Consider the following 24,359-nt stretch of genomic DNA (forward strand, 5'->3'; position numbering starts at 1 on the left):
TTTGCCTCCTCGGATGTCTGCATCCGCTGCTTTGGAAAAGAGGTGATGACAACCAGAAGAGAGTGGAAGAGGTGATGGGGGTGGGGTGGCATAGAGAATGTCTGACAAGGATTATCTGTAGTCACAGGTCTCTCCAGCCTTTCCAGAATTACAGAGTGCAGATGAGCTCTGGAAGAGCCATTCGCCAGACTGAGCTAGACAGGCAGACTCCTGTTTCATGTAAGGGCAAGGATGTCATGGGCTACTGTTGGGGCACAGAAATATAGCACAGCCCTCTGAATGCCTGTCTGGAAGGTACACTGGCAGGCTAACTTCATGTTCTAAAGTCTGAGGCCATTGATTCCTGTTTCCCTAGCCTGATCCCTGCTACTGAGACAGGTTCCTGCAGGCTCATCATGTCCCAGTTAGCTCGGGGCTTTCTTACATACGGATGAGGACTTGGAAGAAGTGAATTTAACTGTGCAGGTGAATGCCAACCCAGGGCCCTTGATTGCTAATGTGAATCTCAGCTCACCTCCTGGCCCCATAGCCTTCCGCAGAATAGCCACAGGGGCAACTGGCCACAGTCTGGCTGGTCACTGCCTGTTTAGCTACCTGCTTATTGCTATCATGTGGAAAATGACACCCTGAAATTGCTAGAGCGCTACTGAAAAAGCCAGAGAGGACTTTCAGTACCGAGCTGAGAGTCTGTGCGGCTGGGGAAAGGCTTTCTAAAAGAAAGCACAAGCCCACATGCCTAGAGGAAGCTGAGGGCAGGGGTATGCAAAGACCCAGGAGATACGATATAAAGAAAGCTTCAAGGTCAAATCCTGCAGTTACCTGTGTGACCTTGGCAAGATGTCTGGGTTTTAGTGCTGTTGTCTTGAAAACAAATGTTAATTGTTTGACAGGATTTGGCAAGAGGTGTAGAAAGGAGATGGACTTGAGACCAGCAGGGGAGGTTCCTGGTGTGCATTTATAGAGGAGGAGGCTAGCCTGGCTGGAGGAAGAGAGTGGGGAAGGGCAGCCCAGAAGCAGCAGCCTTGCTGAGAGCACCCATTTGTTTCCATTCTTGCCTTGAGCTTCTCTTTCCTGGGGCCCTCGCTGGCCAACTGGGGAGCAAACTGGTCCACAGTTCCTAGACACACCATCGCAGAAAGGGTCTGAAAAGAAGTCCTCGTGCTGTGTGACTTGGATTACTCCTTCCCACTCTGAGCTTTGTAAAATGAACAGTTGGCCTGGTCGGTGTTCAACACTATCTTGTTCCTCCCCAGGGACTAACACTCTGAAAGGCTGGAACCCTGCCTCTGAGGTACAGCCTTGCATGAAAAGGAACAGGCGTGATGGTGAAATGAAATGCCAAGAGTTTCACTCATTCATGAATGAGACACTGGGCATGTTTTCAGTGCCAGGGCTGGAGATAAGTTTATGAATGAAAATCACTGGGCTTCCTCCATCATGGGAGGGCTTTCTTTTTGGAAGGTGACACAATAATGTGGAAGGGAAGTGTTTAAAGTAGAGGAGAAAGGATGGCAGGAAAAGTGGTACCTGAAGTACCCAGGAAGGAGTCCCCATAGCGAAAGTAAAGGCCAATGGGACAGAGTTTTGTTCTGTGACTCCATGGAGAAGTTGCCAGGCACAGTTATCTCCTGTGCAAATTTACCTTGAGGTCCCTGGTCTGCACCACAGAGAACAGCACTGTGTCCAAGCCCACCTCAGAATCCAGGGCTGGAAAGAATGAGGCGAGCATCCCTGAGCGCTGACTAACTTTCAAGATACTCTGCTATGCTGGGTGCAGTCGAAGTTTTAGCAAGTCCTCTGGGATCCCAGGCAGCTTCAGCTGAAAGAACTATTAAGATCCAATCAAAACAAATAAAGTCAGATCCAGGAAAGCGACGTGTTTGTAACTGCAGACCAAACACTTGGGGTATTCAGGCAGAAACCCATCACCCCACTTCTTACAGAAATTCTTCCTGGACTGGCATGGGCCCACCCTCACCAATACCTCCTCTCAAAGGTTCAGAGCCATGGTACGCAGCCAGGACCCAGCTCTGGGCTCAGCTGGGGCCTGCAGTGGGCAAAGAGAACAGGCAATTACATGGATGCGTCATAGGAGGTGTCGGAACATGTGTTCCCATGATGTGTGGCCAGGCTGGCAGCAAGGAGAATCCCGACTCCCACCAACCATGGGCATCGGGAATGGAAAAGGTGGGCCTTATAGCACACGATCTAACAAAATCAAAAACTAAAGCAAGAGCCTGATGTGGAGTACACTGGAGTGACTGAGGCAGAAGGACCATGAATTAGAGGCCACCTAGTGAGACAGTCTGAAAAAAAAAAAAAGTACTGAAGGAAAAGAAGAGAAGGAAAAGAGCAAAAGCATGAAGAGGAGGGGGGAAGAGGAGGCAGAAGAAGACTAAATCATAAAGGGCCCAGACACTAAGTGTAGATGCTAGCCTGCTTTGCCACTAGGCAACACAATCTCAGTGGGTCAAGCTGGGATGCTAAACTCTTACGCTGTGGCTAGATACCCCACGTATAACTCTAGACATCTGAGTAAAACAAATGAAAGCCAAAACAATGCTGAGGAGAGACATGGCCATCCCTGTTGCTAAGAGCCTCCTGATCTTTCCCTGCCGCTTCCCCCCTCCCTGACCTTAGTGAATATTTGATACTTCAGCTGGCATTCCTTCCTCATTGGTCCATGGGAGAAAAGCGAAGGGGTATGGAGAGAAATCACCAGCAATACCAGAGGCACCTGCCCATTCGTAAGGTTCATGGCAGCCAGCAGGGAAGCCACTGAGACCCCAGCAGCCCACTGGGTGCTAAGTGCATTGGCCCTGTTGGAGACTGGCCTGCAATAGCTGTTCTCTCCACATGCTCAGGATATCTTCCTTAGCTCTGACTGCCCCCATTTCCCTTTGCAGGCTTCCCAGAGTCCTAGATGGTCGCTGCCCTCCTATGCCTACCCTGAAATCCTGTGAGCCCTCTTTCCCACTGCCGTGCACCCCCCCCCCATGCAGCCGCTCAAAGGCCCCTTGTGCCTGCTGAGGCCACACCGCCTGCACACAGAGCTGGTCTCTTACCTCATAAACGGCTAATTTGTTACATATTTTCTGACGCTGTAAATGGGAGAACAAAGACCTTTTCTCTCTCATATTTTTGTTCAATTATGTTTGTGGGGGAACCTGATCCCCTTCAAAGGGGGGCTGGGGCTGCTGGGATGGAAGGCTCCTAGACTAACTGACATGCTCCTGAGGCTGACATGCCCACAAGGGTGGCTGAGGCCTGCTGGGCCTGGGTGCCAAGAGCATGGCAGGGAAGGAGGTAGTGGGGAGAGCAGCTGTCTGTCTCAGAAGCGGTCCAGATGATAGCCAACTCCTTCAGAGAAAGGGGCCTCCAGGAGGCGCCCTCGGTTCCTCACAGGAAGAGCCTTTTTCTCAGCCATCCACCATGGGGCTGACAGGAGAGGACAGGCTCCTTGTCACTGAGGTGACCACCATGTGTCAGAGGCCATGGGTGAGGAGGGGTGTGTACCCGGGAAAGAAGTCCCCTGCTGAGAACCTCGTGGAGGGGGAGGGGCATTTCTGAGGCCCTCATCCACAGTTAGGCTCCACCTCTGGGTTCTCATCATGCCCCTCTCCCCCTTAACTGGTGTTGAGCCAGGACTGAAGGCTATGCCTAATGGAGCTGGCTGCTCTTAGGGTGTCACAGCTATGTTCTAGGTACCAGGGATGTGAGAATGAGTAAGGGGAATTTGGTCTCTACTCTTGTCATAGCTGCACAGAAGGTGGTAGGACCTACTTAGCACATGGTGACAATCCCCAGGTCCTCTTCATTCATCTACCACTTGCTGTATGGCGTATGGCAAGTCACTTAACAACTCTGTCTCCCTTGCCTCCCTTATAAACAGGGAATAAAGATGAAAACTCTCATAATTGTTGGAATGCATACGCAATAAAACTGGTATAGAACTTTTACAGTGCTTAGCCTAAAACAATCATTTGCAGTTGATAACATGACAATAAGACATTAAACATTACCTAGTGTGTGGATGAAGACAAACTCTTCTTAGTGTTCAAAAGAAAGAGGGAAGGTGAGAGAACTCAGGGGAGTTCCCCTGAGCCTAATGCAGAGCCAGAGAAGGAATCTTCAAGAGATGGTACTTGAACAGTAACTGAAATATTAAATAAAGTTTGTGGGGGCAAAACAGGGGCATGATGGAAAAGGCATGCCTAGGCCAGCATGTGCAATGGCTCCAAAGTGGGAAAGAAGTAGCACACTCCAGAACAAACCTGTATATCGGCACACAAGTTAGACAAAATGCAGGGCTCAGAGAACAAGGAGCAGGGGAAACTTGGGGAGTGCAGCAGAGCCCTGCCAAAGAGCACGGCGAGCCCATGTGGAAGCAGTTTGCCATTATTTCTAGAGCCATAGTGTGCTCACATTTATGATGTCCATGGTTCACAGCATCCACAGCTGGCCTGTCAGCTAGGGATGTCCAGGGTGCCAGGTGCAGTCTGGCCCCTAGGCCTCAGGGTCTGAAGTCATGTTATATAGTATCCCCACAGAGAAACAAGAGGAAAGAGTAGAGGGATGAGGCACACACACACAGTGCTGAGTCACAGGGCCTGGCCAGATAGTCCAGGACCAGATGATGGAAAGAGGTAGAGAGGCCACTCTGTATTTGTAATCAAGACTCAATTACATCAGTCTATGTTCCAGGACTCCTGGACCATACCATCTTGGATCATAGGCCATACAGTTGACCACAAATCTCTCTGTGGCTGGGATAGTGTGGCTTCTATCCTGTCTTTTGATCTCTGCCGTTCCCTTGCATATACATAGACCCGTGCAATATTGGATGTCACTCAGAGACCTCATTCCTAACCCCAGGGCAAACCAATTTTGTCTGAGCCTCCTGGTCACAAGAGCCCAGAAAAGGGAGCCCCAGACTGGAACTAGGATCTAGGAGACCTTTTTAGAGTAGGTAGGCTTCCTCTTGTGGCAGGAGGGACGCATAGGCTGAGAAGGACAGGCTGCGAGAAGCAAGGCCACTGCCACAGAGGGAACGTTAAGGCAGGGTCATGAAAGCCAGCATAGACCTGAGGCTCAGGAGAAGACTCTGGCCAAAGGCTGAGAGGCTGGGCAGCCTTCCTGCCCACCTGTGGAGAATTCTGAAAGCATATGAGCCCTTAAAAGCCGTCTTTTCTGTCCATCCCCATATCACATTTGGTTCATCCTCCCAGACTGGAGGCAGATTAGCACTTATCTGACTCATACAAAGAGCTTTGCTCATCCTGAATGAGTTTGCCTTTTCTATGTTCTGACCCCAAGTCCTACGCTTGGGTTTCAGTTTGGCATTCTTTCATCTACATTCTTTCTGTGGTAGAGGGAAGAAGGGGATAAGAGGCCACAAGAGACTTTACCAGAGCCAGAGAAGCAGACAGATGTCTCACCCTGACTTCATCTGCATCCTCTGACTTGCTGTGTGGCCTTGGCCTTGGGCATGTTCTTGTCCTCTCAGGGCTTCGGTGGCCTCTGCATTGTGAGAAGGGCCATGCAGAACCTGAGGGTCCATCACCACATATTTCTAGTGTCCAACACCGCCATCTCCTGCTAGGTGCTGTGTTCTGACCTTTCAAACAAGCTGAAACCAGAAGTTGGAACTGCTTTTCCATTTTCTGAGATTCTGCAGCTTTCTCCTTTGATGTTTCCTAGCATAGTTGTATCCTCACTGACAGCCAGTGTTCATGCAGCATCACAGAGCCTCTGTCTTTCCCTCTACTCTGGGCTGCCCTTCCCATGTCCAGCTGCTGTTGCAAGGGATGGGTTTTAAAGGCAAAGAAGGAGAAGGAGACAACTCATCCTCAGACAACAGGGTCAGTGCTGGGTCACAAGAAAGCATCAGAGTCCTGACCCAGAGCACTCTAGAAGTCAAAACCAGGAGAGAACTGTGGTTCTCACCTGCTTCGAATTGCCCTCCCATCCAAAGCCTAGGCCAAAGGAGGGCTTCCTTGCCTCTCTTGGCCCCTGGACTGAGACTGCCTGCTGTTCACCAGAGTACCCTCTAATCTTTTTTGTGGGTACCACAAAGGTGGGCTTCTAAATCCTAAACCTGCTCCATCAGTTCAGTTACCCCCACTGCCTGAGGTCTGGATCATGTCCCCAGCACCAGGTCCACCCTGTACCATTGTCCACCAGCCCTGATGCTGGCGTCTAGCCCGTGACGGCTATTCATAAGGCTGTGGAGCTATGAGGTCCACCCAGTCACCTTTTCCTTCCTATGGCTGCACCTACCACTAGCAGGAGCCACAAAATGTCATCTTGTTCATCTGCAACACTAGTAATTCCTTTTCTTCTCTTCTTTGTGACAAACACATGCTTTCATAGTATACTTGCTACAGTCACCATCTTTGAGCGTCCCCTGATTGTGGTCCCTGCTCCTTTGCAGGACTCCAACAGCACAGTGTCCACCCCTTGACACTGGTTTTACAAGTATTGCTTGATCGCTGCAAGTCCTCCCCATGAGCCAGCCCACACCTGGAACCAATTTGGTTCATTATCCCAGCAACCAACACAGCCTAACCAGGAACCCTGTCCATGCTTGCTTGAGCTCTGGCCCCTCCTCTGAACCCCTGCCACGGAGCATTTGGTGAGCAACCCAGCTCATAGGAAGCAAGAGTTCTCATGTGTCCTGTGTGTCCTAAGGAAGGGTAGTAAGTCCTTGATGAGGTTTTTAAAAATGCTAACCTCATACAGCCAGACTAATATTAAACACACACACACACACACACCTACCTGATAATGGGTAAGGGGAGGCCCAGAGAGGAGCAAGGCCTGTCCCACATGGAAGAATCCAGAACAAGGCTTCTATGGTCTCTAAGCACAGGTCAGGACTGAAGGCCATCAGAGCCCTTTTCTTGTCCTCCATTGTTTGCCTCAGAAGCACTTGGCAATGGTGGCTAAGCAGGCAAGCAGGGAGGTTGTTACCATTTCTCTCAGTGCTATGTGCTCACAGCCAGGTCCTCCCACACTAGGCCCCCAACAGGTGTCCACTCCAGTCCAACCCTCCCCAGCTATTGCTCAAGGCCAAGGAGAGCAGAGGTCCCCACACAGCTGGAGAGTGTGGGAGGCCTTTCCCCCTCCTCTGTAAATGGGTAATTGCTGTGTGGTCAGACCAGAGGAATTAGAGGAGCCCTCTAGGAATTCCATACTGATTTTGCAAATGAATGTGGAGCCTTGCCTTTTGAAGTCTAGGCAGCTGTGTCAGCAGGGCAGGTCTGAGGCTGAAGCAGAGGTAGTTGTATCAGGCTTGGAGTCCATGGATGATGAAGAACTCGAATGAGGGTGATGGTGATGGTGGCTGCCCCACCCATCACCTTCCACAGAATCTGTGGGTTCTTACTCACTCACTCATGCCTTATCCCGATCCATGGCAGCTGTGCAGGGAAGACAAGGCCCCAACCCCTCTCCTCTCCAGAGACTGTACTTCCACACCTCTGCCCTGAATGCATTCACTTCCCTCTCCACCGCATGGTCTTTCTCAGCTCAGCAAAAGCACTGATGCCTTCACCTCCCTAGACTGAGTCAGGAAGCCAAGTGCTCTGATTTCCATTTGTCACTAGCTTGTCACTGGTGCCAGAGCCAACTGGCTCTCTCCAGCTTCATCCCCTTAACTTGCTCCCAGCTCTGTAACTGGGACAGACTTTGTCTAGATGCTTTCCTGGGACTTGATAATGTGCCCTGTTCTTTTTTTCCTCGTGTGTAGAATGTAAGGGGTTTAAATCTTTGAGGCTGTCGCCTCTGGGGTCAGATATAGATGTTGACAGCAGGGAGAATCAGTGGGTTCAGGGAGAAGAGCCAGAGCACTCAGGAAATCCAGCTCAGAGAACATGGGGTGTCGTCTTCTCTGAGACTGTCTATAAAATGAGGTCAGTAACACCATCCACCTGTCAAAAAGGACAGAAGAGCCTAGTGAACAACACACTAAGCACCATGGACTGTTGAGTCATGTAGGGGTAGATATCACAGTCTATGATGCCAGGTCCTGGAATAGGGCCTCCAGGGCTGAGAGCTCCAGCCGCTCCTCACCTCCTGTGTCACAGGGAGCCTACTGCCCTGCTGCTGGCCTCTTGGTTGGGCTGGTCTGCAGTGCCAGATTCTGGGTGTCAAGTCTCCCTTAGCCTCTCTGTGCTGAAAACAAATGTGTCCTCCTCCCACAGGACAGAGGACACACAGACTCCTTCCTAGAGCCCCTTGTCACCAGCCTCCCTGCCCTGCAAGTGCCACTCTGCTCATGTGAGCGGCTCTGCTTGAAGGGCAGGTGATGAACCCTAGAGTTCTAGGGTGGTCATGGGAGAAATAGCCTGGCGCCCCCAGAGAACAAGAGGGAATTGAGCACAGTCAGCCCTCACTGCAGGCCAGGGAGGGTCTGCTGCTGGCACAGGATCCACAGAACAGGAGCATTTGTGTGTGAAGCTGAGTTCATGGCCCTCTGTGTGGTGGCTAAGTGGGAAGAAAGACAGGTAAAGCTGCTTGCCTTCAAGATGGCCTCCTCCTTCGTGGCTGCCTCCTCCACTCTACACCCAATAATTGTCAACAAGAGGCCTCCCACTACCACCCTCTTCTAATGGCCTTCCTAGACCCCCTGCTTTGGAATGACAAGATCGTCCCTGACCCCAACACCATACTCTGATTTCAGTGGCAGATAATGGCAACAGGCTGGCAGGAGGGGAAGGATCTAGGGACCCGGGCCTTGCTGAGGATACGAGGACTTGGGACTGAGTGATGTCCTCTGCTCTTGGGAGTCTGTGGCTGTGGTACATTCATGTCCGCGAAGGGTTAGGGGCAGAGCTTACTTCACTCCTACTCCTTTTTCCATACCTTTGGATATTCCCATCGTTGAAGAAATTCCAATCGGTGTCTCCCTTCACTGTGGGTCTCCTGTTCCTCAACACTCCCGCCCCTTCTTCTGCCTCATGTCCTTTGCCTGAATACTTTTTCACATCTCCACAGAGCTCCTCCTTTAGCGTCTTCACACCTTTTACCAGTATCTAATCCAAAATGTCAACACCAAATACACACACACACACACACACACACACACGCGCACGCACATATCACACATATGCACCACATATTCTCACATACACACATTTGCACCACATATACACACAGCACACACACATACCCCCTCACACACACACCATACCACATGCACAGATACACAGGCACTCACACACAAATACCACACACACACACACACACACACACACACACTCATATGCACCACATATACACACAGCACTCACATACCTCACATACACACACACAGTCCTTTCCTTTCCTTTGCCTTATTTTCTGCTTAGCAGCCATCACTCTCTTGGTTGTTGCTTCTCAGTATCAGTGTTCTGTGAATGTAATGAAAGCTCCACTAGATCAGGGCCCTTTGCTTGCTGTGTTTACTATTGTGCTCCCAGTCCTCCATAAATCTTCAGTCAATGAATGTGTAAATTGGTCCCTGTCACAGGTGGGTAAACCAAGTCCTCAGAAAGAAAAATGATCCACTCTGGGCATCTAGTGATAAGTCAGATGGTAGCTAGATCTCTGGTCCCTGTCACTAGCCCAGAGCCAGACCCCAGCTCCAAGAAACCTTGTTTTTATTTAGATGCCTACCGTTCCATAGCCTAGTGTGTAAAGACAGAATCTGTGCTGGAAGCCTGGGAGACTTCAAAGTCAGTCCAGGAGCAGGAAGCCAGGAAATAGTCAGTAATGCTTTGGTGCTATCCATGGAGCATGGAAAATAAACAAACAAATTGCAGTGCAAGCCTTGAGGGCTGGAGCCTCTGTGTAAATGTACCCCATGCCAGAGATGGCTTCTGCGAGGTAGGCTGCCCTCCACTCCTGCACTGACAGATTAGTTTGATCTCTGGGCCAGCATAGTAATGCTGCCCCATCTGGATCCTGGTGCAGAGCTGGATGACGGTCATGGGATGAGTGATGTCCTCTGCTCACCATGCACTGACCTGTTCATTTTAAAAGTATCTCTCGAATGTTTACTATGTATGTGACTGGTGTTGTATTATCTCTGGGAAATAGCCAAGATGGACAGTGTGCCCCTCAGAGGTGTCATGGGTTGGCCTGAAGTTCCATCAGGCTGACTCAGTGTAAAGCTAGTGGGAGGCTAGGTACTGGTGGTTGGGGTTAGTCATCCTTGACAATACCTGATCATTAAGAACCTCTCTCTCTTGTCTCTCTCTCTCCATCCCTTCCTTTTTCCCTCCTTCTCTTCTCCCTCCCTCTGTGTGTGTTTATGTCTCTATGTGTCTGTCTCTGTGTATCTCTGTGTGTCTCTGTATCTCTGTCTCTCTGTCTCTCTCTCTCGTTTTGTGTGTGTGTGTGTGTGTGTGTGTGTGTGTGTGTGTGTGTGTGTGTGTGTGTTTGTATGTATGTCTCCAATTGAGCACTCAGAAAACGGGCTCCACAGACTGGCTCTAGAGATCTGTTAATGTCTGTCCTTCTACTTGTGCATAATTGGAGGTAACTTGGGAAGTAAAGCTCTCGGGAGAACAGAGGGAACCCAGGACCTGCCGGTTGGCTGGTTGGTTGAATCCCAAGGCTAGTTCTAAATCTTGAGTGACTTCACCAGCCCCAAGGCCTCAGTTTTGTCACATGGGAATGGCAATGCCCATCTGGAATGATTATAGTATGAGATGGTTTCCTAGTGTCTCTGCCATTCTCCATGTCATCTGGCTTTCGTGTCAACTCTAGCTGCACTGTCATCACTACCTGCTTGTTCGGCTCCACTTATCCTGGCCTTGCTTCCCATCATGCACACAGGGCCTTTGTACCTGCTGGTCCCTCTTCCCTCCACACCCCTGCCCCTCTTTCTTGATTCTCTCATGTAACACATATCCATTTTTTTTTTTAATCCAAGAAATTTCCCAGTAGAAGGTGTGTACACAAACCCACATCTGCAGCTGAAGTCCAGCCACGTGCAGCTTCACAATGGGAATGTGTTCAGAGAAATGGATCATTAGCTGATTCTGACTTTGTGCACATATCACAGTATGTATCTGTACAACTTAAGGGCCCAGCCTCCTGCACACCTAGACTATATGGCATAAGCTATTGCCACTAGCTACAAATCTGCACAGTATGCTACTTACTGTACAAAAAAAAAACTATAGACAATTGTAAGCTAATGCAATTATCCATGCATCTAAATGCACCAAGGGTACAATAAAAAATACAAGGCCATAGATACCTAACTCCGTTGTACTTTTAAGAGGATATGTTCATAGTGTATTTCACCAATGACCAAAGCACCATTATATAGTACATTTGTATAATTCGTAACTGTATGTGTACATGCATGAATGCATCTGTGTGGAAGGGGTGCAAAGACAGAGTAAGGAGACAGAGCTGTATAGAGAGACTGACAGATATTAATTTCAAGGAATTGTCTCAATGGTATAAGATATGACAAATCTTCAGGATGGGTAGCAGACTGGAAGTTCAGGGGAAAATTAATACAGCAGTTCCAAGTTCAAGGCTCTGCTGACAAAGTGCAAAAAGTCACTTTTCTCTTAAGGCTATCAGTTGATCGAGCCCCGCCCAATAATGATTCATTTTCTTCACAGTTTACTGAATTACATATTAATTTTGCCAAAAATACCTTCATAGAAATATGGAACCCATTTGCAGAGAGGGAAGAGTGATGAGCAATGGGGTAAGACCAGGCTGGAGAAACCCACAGAATAAGCTAACCTGAACAATGGGGAGCTCATTCACCCCCCATCTAATAGCTGAGAGACCAGCATAGGACCGACCCAGACCCCCTGAATGTGGGTGTTAGTTAGGAGGACTGGGCAGTCTATGGGTCCTCTGGTAGTAGATTAGTATTTATTCCTAGTGTACAAATGGACTTTGGGAGCCCATTCTACATAGAGGGATACTTCCTCAGCCTAGACACATGGGAGAGGGCCTGGGCCCTGCTCCAAATGATATGGCAGACTTTGAAGACTCTCCATGGAAGGCCTCACCCTCCCTGGGGAGCAGATAGGGGATGGGATAAGGGTTGGTTCGGGGGGGGGGGACAGGGGAGGACTGAAGTGTGAGGGAAATGGGATTGACATGTAAAACAAGCTGTTTCAAATTTTTAAAAATATATATATCAAAAAAGAAGTGTCTAGAAAAATGTTGACTATTCAATAAATGGTACTGAAATTTATTGAACAGAACAAAAGTTTATACTTTTCACCTATTGTAAAACCAATTCAAGAAAAGATCTTAACTTAAAACCTGAAACACTGAAGCTTTCATAAGAAAATATGGGGACACCCTTCAAGGTATTCAGATAAGCAAGAGCTTTTTAAATACAACACCAGTACCTCAAGAATCAACAGATGAGACTATATGAAAAGCAAATGTTCTCTACAACAAAGTAAACAGTGACAGAGTTAACAGATAGCCACCTACCAGACATCCTTCAGACAAGAGGCTAATACCCAGAATTTACAAAGATGTTCAAAAATTAAATAGAGAAGGAATAAAACTGCCAGGCATCAAATTGGCAAGTTAGCTGAACAGACACTTTTTTTACAAAAAAAAAAAAAAAACCAAACAAACAAACAAAAAAAGGAAAGAAATGGCCAGTAACTATTTTTTAAAGTATTCATAATCCCTAACCATCAGAGAAAATCCTGTTGCCCATTAACGAATGAATGGATGTAAAACTTCAATATGTTAATAAAATTGAATACATCTCAGCTCTAAATAAAAATGGAGTTTGAAAATTTGCAAGAAAATAGATAGACTTTTAATGTATAATGTTAATTGAGGTCATAAAATCTCAGAAAGAAATAAACCACATGTCCTCTCTTGTATGCAGAATATAGCTAACAATATATGTTTCATATATATATATATATATATGCATATATACACACATATATATACATACAGATGTACATGCAGATAAAGGATAACTTGAAGAAAAGAGAGCAAGAAAGGATAAATATAAAGGAATAAGGAAAGACTAAGTGTAAGTAATGGACATGAGTTATGAAAGAGGATATAAAGCTAATTGTTTTTTTAGTTCTAATTCTGTGAAGGATTTTTGTTTGTTTTCTGTGGTGGAAAAGTGCATAAATTTAATACCTAAACTGTAAAACTTAGTGTGAAGCATCACAGCTTCCATTCTGAATACCAGTCCTAACTGCATAGAGGTTCACTGAATTGTATAGACTTTGAGTCTAGCTAATTCTGGTGTGTGCTGTTTTATTTGCAAGGGCTTTTCAAATATAAGTTTATTTTAGAAAAGAAACATCTAGAGAATTATTTCCTTAAGTATCTGGCACCTCAACTCAATCCATTTGACACATACAATTAACCATATGTTTACTCCTTGTCAACTTGTACCCATGTTCGATTCCATAAGCCATACCTTGGCTTCAAATAAGGGCAAGGGCAAGATGATAGCTCTGCTTAACATGAGCAGCTGTCTTGTACACAACCAAAATTGCAATAGGTCTTCCCCCAGAAGAGGATGCTAGGCACCTCTTATTCTTCCCCTTGGCATTCTGTGACGAGTGCATTATAACGTGAAGAGCACTTAAACACCATGATAGAAATAGGCAACCCATCAATGTTACATGATTAGAGAACAAAGATATGTGAGATAAATATACCCAGACATGCATCCACACTTACCCTCACAAAGTAAACATAGTCAGGGCTGAGGACTGGCATCCACATAAACTGGGAATGTTGGCTCATGCCCGTATTCCCAGCATTTAGAAAGTGGGGGAAGGAAGTTCAGCTATATAGTAAGTACAAGGCTAGCCTGGGTTACACAAGCTGCTGTGTCAAAAGTTAGTGTTTATAGCTATTACAGTCTCCATTTCTTGTGAGTGACCACACATGGTAGTCTCTGTACTTCCCACCTTCACTTCTGGCATCCATTCTGCACTCCCTTTGCTTCAGCAAGAGCCTCAGCTCCCGAGGTTCGGAACCTGGCTGGGACCTAAAGCTCCATCCTTGGGCTTCATTCAAGGATCTGCCTGAGTACACACATGCTGTCCTTTTCCACTGACTCTAAGCACTGAGTCACCTAAAGACACTCTGTGTTCTACACACCCTTTTCACCCCCACTGTGGGGAGTACACCAGTTCTCTTGGTGTCCGGGGTCCAGCTTCCAGCAGCACTGGCTGTTCTGCCCTCTTTGCCTGTGGCTGCAGAAGTATGCCAGATCTGCAGGATCGGCACTGTATGGCTTCTATGCAGTTTTACATGGTAGTGTCCCTTCTGTGTACACCTAGCAGGTATGCTGTGTGAGAGTATGCTGACCTTGCCTGGTGCACTGGCACCTAGAAGGTATTCAGTGAACACTGTCAACCCGCTTAGGATTTAGCTTTCATTATTCTGGGCTCATGTCTTGGTAGAAGTCCTTCCCGGTTATCCTAGACCCTCAACATGAGACCTAGGCCTGTCCCAGGAGCCCTGAATCCAAACCTTCCCTTCAGGTGACATGGGCGACCAACTGAGTATAGGCCTTAAGACCTAGCATTCTTGTCTGTCTGTATAGGACTATTTACTGGATTGTTCTGGAACAACAAGACTGTTTCTAACTTCCTGGCGCCTGCCACTCTCCACCTTAGTCTTTTGTTTGAGGAGCTATTTAGATTTCAAGTACACTCAACAGAAGCCTCCGGCCACCCTGTGCCCCATGAGCTCTAGTGAGGGGAGCAGTAGAGGATGCACAGGGTTTCTTGGTGACCAGTTTCCCAGTGGCCAAGACTCCACACAGGCATCTGGGGGAATGAGGCCTCTACTCTTCACCCAGTGTTTGTTATTCCTTGTCATAGCCTTATCATAAACATTATCCTAGTGTGGGCCACTGAGGCTCCTTCCGAGGGACGTTTGTTGTTCTAAGGTGGCCTGGAGTAGAATGCCTTGAGGCCTGGGGAATTCTGGGAGCAGGAGAGGGAAGCAGAAGTCAGGGTGGTACTTCATTCTAAAGCTTGTGCCTCTGTCACCCTGTCGTGAAGGTCAGTGGCATGTCTGCCTCCTCCATGAGTTCCGTGTGCTTAGAAAACAAGTCATATTTCTCCATCAAATTCAAGTCCCTGCTGAGAAGCTGCTGAAAGCTTTGTTTGATGAAGGAGGGAAGGGAAGGTGGGGGAGGGGGAAAGGGATGGGGTATAGCTTCCCTCTGCTTGTTGGAAGCACCAAGAATGCTCACAAAAAAGAGGATGCGGTGCCTCCAGGCCTGCTTGCAGTAAGATAGTGATCTGGAATTCTACCTCAGCTCTTTTTGTTGAGCTGTGTAGACTGCTACTCCCTCTGCTTCTGTTTTACCCCCATCTGTATACCCCTGCTGTTTCTCTCCTCAACAGAGCAGAGGGAGGCCCCTGTGAGTGGTAACTGGCTAAGGATATCTGTCAAATGTCCATCTCACAAGTCACCAGCCTTCTCACCTCTCGAAGGTGTTTAATGTCTCTTCGCTGTAGGGTTTTTCATCTTAATTTTAACTGGGAGTTTCTCTAAAGATTAAATGGTGAATCCATTTAGGAAGTTTATGATGCATAGTAAGTGCTCAGTAAAACCAGGGGTCCTAGTGTGAATGGGTGATGACTCTTACAAAGAGTAGGTATGGGGCAGGAAGTGGGGGGGGGGCTTCCAGTGGCAGCACCTTCCTTTTGTAATGATTCTTCAGTATCTGATGTTTGTGATGTTAGGGTTCAGCAGTGAACAAAAAGACAGAGTACTGAATCAATTCCACAGGACACACACCTCTGAAGTGGTCTGTGTACAGGGAGTGTGTGGGAGGTACCAGATCCCACCTGGATACAGTTAATGTCACAAACTAGCTGAGACATGCAGGGAGCTCTCAAACTCTCGAGTGGCCTGACAGGCCCTTGATTCCTGTCTGCAACACTCCAACAGGAAACACCTCTGCCTGCTTTACAGCACTCCAGAGAAACAGTGGGTGTGGCTGTGCCAGTAGACACCAGAAGGTCCTGCATCATCAGCCCTGTGATCCAAGGCTGGGTCAGGACACTTGGGTGGAGTCTCTCTGCCCAACTCCCTGTATGAACTCATGTGCACCCCATCCTACCCTCCTGGAATGCTGTCCCCTCTCTTATTTTACACTATGAATGCACAAAATGGGATTTAGGGGGTCTATTGTGGTTTAATAAGAATCAGGAAAAACAAATAGACCAAAAAGATGTTTATTCAAGGAGAAATAACTTACAACAGAGACAGATGAACACCAGCAGGTTCCTAGTCCCAAAGATGCCTCTGGATGCTGTTCTGTCCCTGTGCTGCAAGCAAGAGAGAGCTCCAGGAGCCCCTTGCTCAGACCTAGTTCCCCCAGGTAACACCCCTGTCCCCACTCCCAGTGGGCGTGGTCATTGCCTCAGGTGCTGACAAAGTGAATATCTTAAACTGGGCTCCAGGGTCCCTGTGGAAATCCCCAAAGCAAAAGGACATCCCCCAGGCCTATCCTCCCTCATATCAACTAGGACCTTACTATTTTAATCTGTTCCATGTACAAGACTATAAGTAAGATTCCTATGGAAGAAACAGTAACAACAAAAGAATTCTATAGCTAAATGTAATTTGAAGCCTCTGCACCAGATGAATTCTTGGGAACCTCTCTCTCTCTCCCAGAACCAAGCTGGGAAGATTTGGTAATATTTCCTCCTAAGTTTTATGTAACGAACACATACATACTCAGCACTCACTTCATGCCAGGACTGTTCTTAACACCCTACAGCCAGGAATATACTTAATCCCCTGGAATATCTCCCGGCTTCATGAAGGGCACATCGCTGCAAACCTGACTTCGTGAGTCAAGCAAGATCCAGGGGAGACATTTACCCTCCAGCCAGGTCTTCTGGTACCCAGGCAGATGACCTCACACCAGGTCAGGTGGGCTGATCTAAGAAGTGGTAGAGCAGGTGTGTGCAGCAGCTGGGTGTGGCCACAGAAAGTCCCTCTGTCTTGGGCCCTCAGTGGAGGAGAGTGGATCAGCTCGACACGGACACTTTCATTGGAGGCATGCACCCTGTGGTTGTTGCCTTAGCAATGTCCACAGCAGAAAACATCATTGCCTCCTGTAATTCATCTCCAGCCACCATACTGCCATCGACACTCTGAACCAGATGGCTTCAGATCTGATTTCAGTGGTGGCAGCCAAAGCCGAGGGGCCTGGAGAAGGGCCCCCTGTGGGGTGAGGGGGCTGACCTCACCTCCAGCCCTCTCATTAAAGGAAACCATGGGGAATGCTACAGTTTGTGCAATCCAATTCTCCTGCCATTAACAAACAAGGAGGGAACACAAGCATGGCCTTATCACCATGTTGACCTGGCCCTGTACACCTATTTCAAAAGCTTTTTATTCAGATTACATGTCTTGGTAGGAATGTCTGCCAGCATTCTAGATGTTTTCCATAAGTTCTTATAAGGCATCTTTAACTAGGAAGGGAAGCCCAGGTCCCCAGGTCCTAAAGAGATCACACTGCCCTCTCTTCCCTAGGCAGAGTACTGAAAGTTGCAGATTCAAGAGCCAGGAAGATACACTTCCTGACTTCAGGAAACTCAGCCTACTGCAAGGCTTCAGTTAAACACAATGAAAAGCTGATATGCTCCCATTGGTGGAAGGAAGCGTGGTCCATCAGTCATCTGTCACTGAGATCATGCTGTGTAACAAGAACATGCAGAGCTCAGGTAGCCTAGACCTGGAGCTTATAGGCTCCACTGATCTTGGTGGTCTCACATGTCTAGAAATTGGCTATCTGTCCTCTGGTCTGAGTGTCACTGGCTGTGTAAGTTTAGCACTGTGTGTCTCTCACCCTCCATCAGAGTGGAGTCAAAGGCAAAGAGTAATGAAGAGTGGTCAGCCACAGCCCCCAGGTGCTTTTCAGGCCTTCCTGTATAATGTTTACTGCCATTGCCCCATTGGCTGAAGCAGGTCCAGCATCAGAATGAATAGGATCAAAAAAGTCCCTTGGTTGGCACAAAAAAAAAAAAAAGTCTGGGATACCAGATTTTGTGATATAGACTCCAGCTCAAGCCAGTGGGTAAAGTGCCTTCCATGCTCAGGGCCTGTTTGCCCACCTAAAATTGGGTCGCTGGCTAGGTATTGTGGTCTTTGCCTATAATGCCAGCACTTGAGAGGTAAGACAGGAAGACTGTGAGTTCAAGGAAGCTGAGTCTACATAAAGAGAACCTGTCTCAAGTAAACAAAATGGGAAGGCTGAAACAGGTAATCTTTCAGGGTCTGTGGGAGCCATGAGCTTCAAATGCCATAAGCTGCTTAGAGAGTTCCTGGGAGCCTGGGAAACATGGGAAACATTCTGAAGTGGGGGCTCTATACTTACTCTAAGTGACCCTGGTGTCTGGAAACTGCATCCCTAGAGCCAGTGGCCCAGAGAACAGAGGAGATAGAGGGTACATCTGCTGAACACATGGGAAGGTGGGCTCCAAGGATCCTGCTCCTGAGGTCGCTGGGCTGGACACAGAGCTGAGCTTTGATTTCTATTGTTCATTGTCCTGACTGCATTTGGGGATGCTCTTGACTACAAAATGGGTTTTTCTTATTCTTGAGTACTTTAAGCAAAGCAGAACAAAGGAGTTAAGAGGAAGACTCTCCCCAAACTCCAAACTCAGATGGTTTGCCATGTCATACACCTTCTGTTCTATGCCTATAGCTCCAACATCCAGAGGGTGGAGATTCACTCCCAGTGGCCAACCAGTCTTTGAGCACATCCCTGATGTCCTTCTCTTTCCTTCGGCCAGGTGCTGTTTGCCCTGAACCAGACTCTGCTGCAGCATGAAAGTGTGCGGGCTGGGAGCCTGCAGGCACCCTACACCACAGAGGACCTCATCAAACATTACAACTGTGGGGACCTCAATGCAGTCATCTTCAACCATGACACATCCCAGGTGAGGCCCTCCTCTCTTCCTGCCCTGACGACCACTGCATCACCATCTGTATGAAGACCTGGAGCTAGGCCCATATGATCACATCTGGCATTTATCAGATACCTACTGTATAGTGAGCATAGACTGGCTTCTCACCAGCTATGATAAGTAGGAGCTACTGTCATCTCCATTATAGAGGAGGAACTACAGCTCAGAGAAGAAAGCAGACTTACTTGCTCAAGGCTGCCCAGCTTATTGCTGTTAAAACATGAAGAACAGCAACTTGAACCAGAAGGTCCACAGAAGGGAAAACCTAGTTACTGTGAGCTTGGCCTTGAATCTGTCTCAGTCTCAGGACCTACTTTGATACAGATCCTAGAGCAGAGATCACAAACAGGCTAGCAAGACCCTGAGTAGTGCCCCAAAATGGTTGAGTTTGGCTTGACCTTGCCAACATTTCACCATGCCTCCTCATTGACCTCCAATAAATTCCAAGACACTCTATCCAGCACTCAATGGTCCTCTAAGACCTGCCCTCTGGTTGCTTTGTCACAGTCCATATCCCCCAACCCCAGGCTATGGAATTCATAGCTTGCCCCTTAGTACTTTTGAGCCTTTGTCCAGGCTCTTCTTCCCTTGGATTCCCCCAACTTGATCATGGTTCAACGTTATCTACTCTGAGAAAACACCCCAGTCCCCTGGATGGAATCAGGTATCCCCCATCAGGTACCATACAGTTTCCCCCCAGGGTTTCCTCTGCTGTGGTATTTGGATGTCCATCCACTCAGAAAGCTTGGACTAGGCAAAGGAGGCCATATCCCTGTTCTGGACCTGACTACAGCCCCCATTTTCTCAGGGTGAAAGCCAGTCTCTGCAGCAGTCTGTGTGCTCCTCCTGCTCTGCCGCTGCTCCTGACCCCATCTCCTATCTACACGCCAGCATCACAGTCTACCACATCATCTCAAGAACCCATTGCGTGCTTCTGCCTTTTCACTGCCTATTGCCTCAGCATAGATAGACACTTCTCCAAGGTGTCACCATAATGTATTCCCTCTCCATCTTCAGGCATCACCAGCTCCATATGACTAGCCCCATCCTACTCTGTCTGAACTGTAGCATGAGCCCCCCTCCCACCAAAAATAAACCAACTGTCACTACTTTATTGTGCCCCACTTTGCTCCCACGGTGGTCTGGAAGGCCCTCCAACACATAATAGATACACTCAGTCCTTCATTAGTGGTGACTGCTTACTATCCAGCCCTTCCCACTGGAACACAAGCTCCATGAGGGCAGGATTTGGGTCTGACATTAATTCATTTGTCCCCTCTGGTGAGAGAAGTCCCCAGCCTGAAGTAGGACTCTGTAAATATTTGCCAAATAAATGAAAAAGTCTGTCAGTGTGATAGGGCAGTGCACAAAGGGATGCTGTGGGGAGCCAGAGAAGGCAACTCTCATGAGGAGTCTGAGAGACCCAGGAAATCACTGCCTCATAGAGGGGCCCTGGCTTTAGAGATGATCGGGGCAATAACAAAAGATTCCTGTAAAATAAAAGGGCCACAGAAGAACATACATTAGCCACAGACAAAGAAAGAATATTCCAGCATTGAGCACAGTGTGCAAGTGAACCAGAGACCCAGAGGAGGAGGAGTGGGGAGAGTTCTGGTTGGAGGCCAGCCAGACTGGGGCCACAATGTTCTGCCTGTGCTTGCCACCCAACCCCCAGACACAGGCTCCCTGAGGGCAGGGATGAGCTGCTCATCCCTCGGTCCCCACGGTTCTGGAGAGACCCCTTGGCGCCTGGTGCACAGTACTTGCCAGTGAGTGACTGTCACGCACAACACTGTAGGTACATCATGTACTTAGGGAAGCATAGAGAATGCAAGAAGGAACCCAGCCCTTACTGTGGGAGGCTCCAGGTCTGAAGACTCTAGTCTCATGGGGGGGGGCAGGGGAGGAGAGGAACCTGACACCATGAGCAGATAGGAATCTCACCAGAGCCCCACTTTTGGTGAGCCTCACCCTGAATCTGTTAAGGGCCAGGTTCAGAGAGTGTAGATTCCACAGCAAAGAGATCTTGGTTGAAAGTTGGATAATTGGCTATGAAGTGGCTGCCCTAAGGAAGAAGGGGTAGACAGTGGCTGACTCTAAGCCAGGCTAGAGAGGTATGCAGTGAGGTTGGGAAATGGTCAGTTTAGATTTCCTTTGAACCTCTGTCCACAAGAACTGCTGATCTCTGATGGCAGCAGCCATGTCCCCCAACAGAGCAAGTGGTCCACCCAGATTTGAGTCATAGTCCAGACTGCATATGGGGTACCCAGGAAACCTGCCCCAAGATGCAACACTGTCAGGGTCACAAGTTCTTGCTATGTGGGAAACACGTCTGCAGTCAGAGACCTCTCAGCCTCAAGGTCTGCGCATCTAGAGATTCAGGGCTCATCGGGAAGGCTTTGGGATAATCATCAAGTAGGAACTAAGCTTGTTAGTGGAGCATCCTCAGTGAGAATGACAGCTGACAGGAGGGGTTGTCAGGTGTCTCTCCAGAGGGCATGGTTTGCACAGCAGAGAACAAGTGTAGGGTGGGAATGCAGCTAAAGAGTGGGTGCCCGGGAGTGTAAGTCAGAGAGCACTGCAATCAGAGATGCCTCTGGCTGCAGTGGGGAGGGTGATGAAATAGCCTCTGGAGGCTGGAACAAGTGCAGTGCCTAAGGCCTGGTGCTCCTTACCCCCTAACTGTATGCACTCCGCCTCCCCCACCCTCAACAATGACTGTGTCCTGTCTCTGCAACTCCAGCTCACTGATGTTGTTAGTGTCCATCATGGGAGGGCCACACAGAAGTCCTGCCTGGGAAGCCCGGGGACCCTCACTCCCTGAGGGGCAGTAGCCACATATATGTTTTACCCAAACCCAGGTACTTTTGACAGTAGATTATTACTCAGAGTCAAGATAGTTGACAGCAGTGTAGCAGTCTCCTCCACCCACAAACCTAGGCTGATCTGAACAAACCAGACCACAGAAGGACCTTCTGTGAGTCCTGCTCCCCTCTCATCCTCTCACAGTATTCTTTCAAACATGGCTGACTCCCATACCAGGCTGGGCTGGTACTGTCATGAAAGACAGCAGACCCAGCCTGAGGGTGCGGGAGTGGTCCCTAGCCTGACACAGGGCAGGACCTAGGGAGAGCCTCAGAGGTTGTGTACTGAGTAGATGGGTACAGGGAAGTGGGTGGTTGAGCATCATCAACAGACCCAGGCACTTGACCTACACTGAATCCTCCCCCATAACCTGACCGCAGTCCTGTCCGGCCCATCTCCTTGTCACCCCATCACACACCAGTCTCTCTAAGGCTCTAGGGACATTCCATGATCTCTTCAAAATGTTATCATGTGCCCTGCACTTAAACTTGTCATGGGAGATTTAAGGTCCCAGACAAGTCTAATGACATCATTAATTTGCTTCTCCCCCAGCTCTGGCCCAAACCCAGGCCCTATCCTTGGCATAGGGCCAAGGCCCTCTCAGCAAATGAGACACACAGAGAGTGTTAGCTAGTGACTAGGAAGCCCAGGGAAAGCTGAATGACCAACTTCTTCATGACCTTGAAATCTTACTCTTTTCCTTGTCCTTGTAAATACCTTCAGTCCCCTGGGGAATTTTTTTGGGTGCACCTTGTGGGCAGAAAGTGTAGAAGGAATGACATATGCCCATAGGCCCCATAATCCATGGGAGAAGGGGGGAATCAGACCTCTGTCTTCACATCTCTCTGGTGGTTCTAATGACCATCTGTCATCTCTGGAGGCCACCCCTCTCTAGTAACCTGTGACATCGTATGGGAAGGTGGCAATGCAAAGTGAGGTGTACACCTCAATATTTTCACAGTGCCTTACTGTGCTAGCATCTTCCAAAGCTGGCCTTGTTGAATCCATGCAATAAGCCATGTATGTCACCCTGTTACCAGTGAGGAATGTGAGACTCAGAGAGACCATAACCTGGTGAGCACCAGGCAATGAAGGAGGGCTGGCCACCCAAGCTGCCCTGGCTGGGTGACCGCAGGGCCTGTACTTACCATCACTTTTCCTCAACTGCCACTCAGTCTGCTCATCCTGCCACTTGCTCACTGACTAAACAAACACTTATGTGTAGTAAAGCATGGCTTCCTTTCCTCTCCCATACCCCATAAACAGGGAGAGGCCTTTGAGAGACATGTTTCCAGAAACAGCCCTTCTAGCCATGGTCTCTCTGTTCTCCACCCTGACTCCTGCTAATCTTTAGCGTCTTCTGTAACTGCACCAAGGCAAGTGTGGCCTATGTCATTGGGGCTGCCAGTCATCCCTTCCAGTGTGGAGGAGGGTAAGAGCACAGTTCCTTCACTTGTTGGTCTGCCAAACATGCAGTCTCTGTGTGCCAGCCCGGTACGGGCCTAGGCAGGAGCAGGACTGCTGCATACATTGTACACACTGGTCACTGCTCATGTTGAGACAATCACATTGTTTCCATATTCATCCCAGAGCAGTGAGTCTGGCCTCTCTGACAAAGGAGCTGTATGGTACAGGTGCTCTTACCACCCATTCATCCACTAGTCCTTGGCCAACAGAACAGAGGCAGATTCAGTAGTTGTTGACTCCCCCATATTCTCCAGAAAGGATGGTGACAACTCAAAAGTAGCTGTAAAAAAAAAAAAAAAAAAAAAAAAAAAAAAAGCCATGTGACTAGGCTAATAATTGGCTCTTCTGAAGAACTGAGATCTCTAGGAAGTTGGTATCTTCAGGCACAGTCTCCCCTCGTCTTCCAGTCAGGATGTTATTGTGTGCTTTGGGCTTGGGTAGAAGACAATAAGAAATGAAAGATGTTCTGTGAGCAACAGCTTGGAAGATATTTTGATCATTGGTGGATTGAGAAGAAAAACAGTGTGTTCTAATTCATAACCTTAGTTCCAGCAGCACCCCCATGCATATGGTGGAGGAGATGGTACTACAAAGCCTGAATCTACCATCCAGGCCAGACAGGTAAAATGATAAGAACACAGAAATCCAGAAGTAGTGTAATCTTATAGTCAAGATTTGACTCCTGATAGGCATCTTCCTTGTAGCAGGGCCTGAGGACTTAGAATGACATAACTTAGTCCTTGAACTCAGGGATCCCTCTGATTAGTTCAAAAGCACATCAGCAAAGCTGGATGTGGAGAGGAGTGAGGGTAAAGGACCCAGAACTGTATGGATGGACAAGCCCTAGGCAGCTTATCCCACAAGCATCAGGCTGGAAGGATTAGTAGTCTTGGAGTAGTTTTCAAGAAAAGACAAAGGTCTGAAAGTGTGAAGCCAGATGGGCAGATAGCAGCTCAGACATGGGAAAAGCCCAAAGTACTGCCCTGCTCAACTCTGTGGAGCAGAGGGCAAACTGCAGCCACAACAGCACCTGTCATCTCATTTAGTCCCTCCCGTCACATAAGT

General features: G+C 48.3%; 1 protein-coding gene across 1 annotated transcript in view; it reads left to right on the plus strand.

The window, feature by feature from the left end:
- The window catches only part of Trabd2b (TraB domain containing 2B), a 196,806-nt gene that overhangs the window by 151,032 nt on the left and 21,415 nt on the right, over positions 1-24,359 (plus strand). Inside the window, exon 3 of the mRNA XM_051188471.1 lies at positions 18,789-18,935. Coding sequence (XP_051044428.1) covers positions 18,789-18,935 — 147 coding nt within the window. The remainder of the gene's footprint in view (positions 1-18,788; positions 18,936-24,359) is intronic.

Source organism: Phodopus roborovskii, unplaced genomic scaffold, assembly GCF_943737965.1.
Source record: "Phodopus roborovskii unplaced genomic scaffold, PHOROB, whole genome shotgun sequence".
NCBI lineage: Eukaryota > Metazoa > Chordata > Mammalia > Rodentia > Cricetidae > Phodopus > Phodopus roborovskii.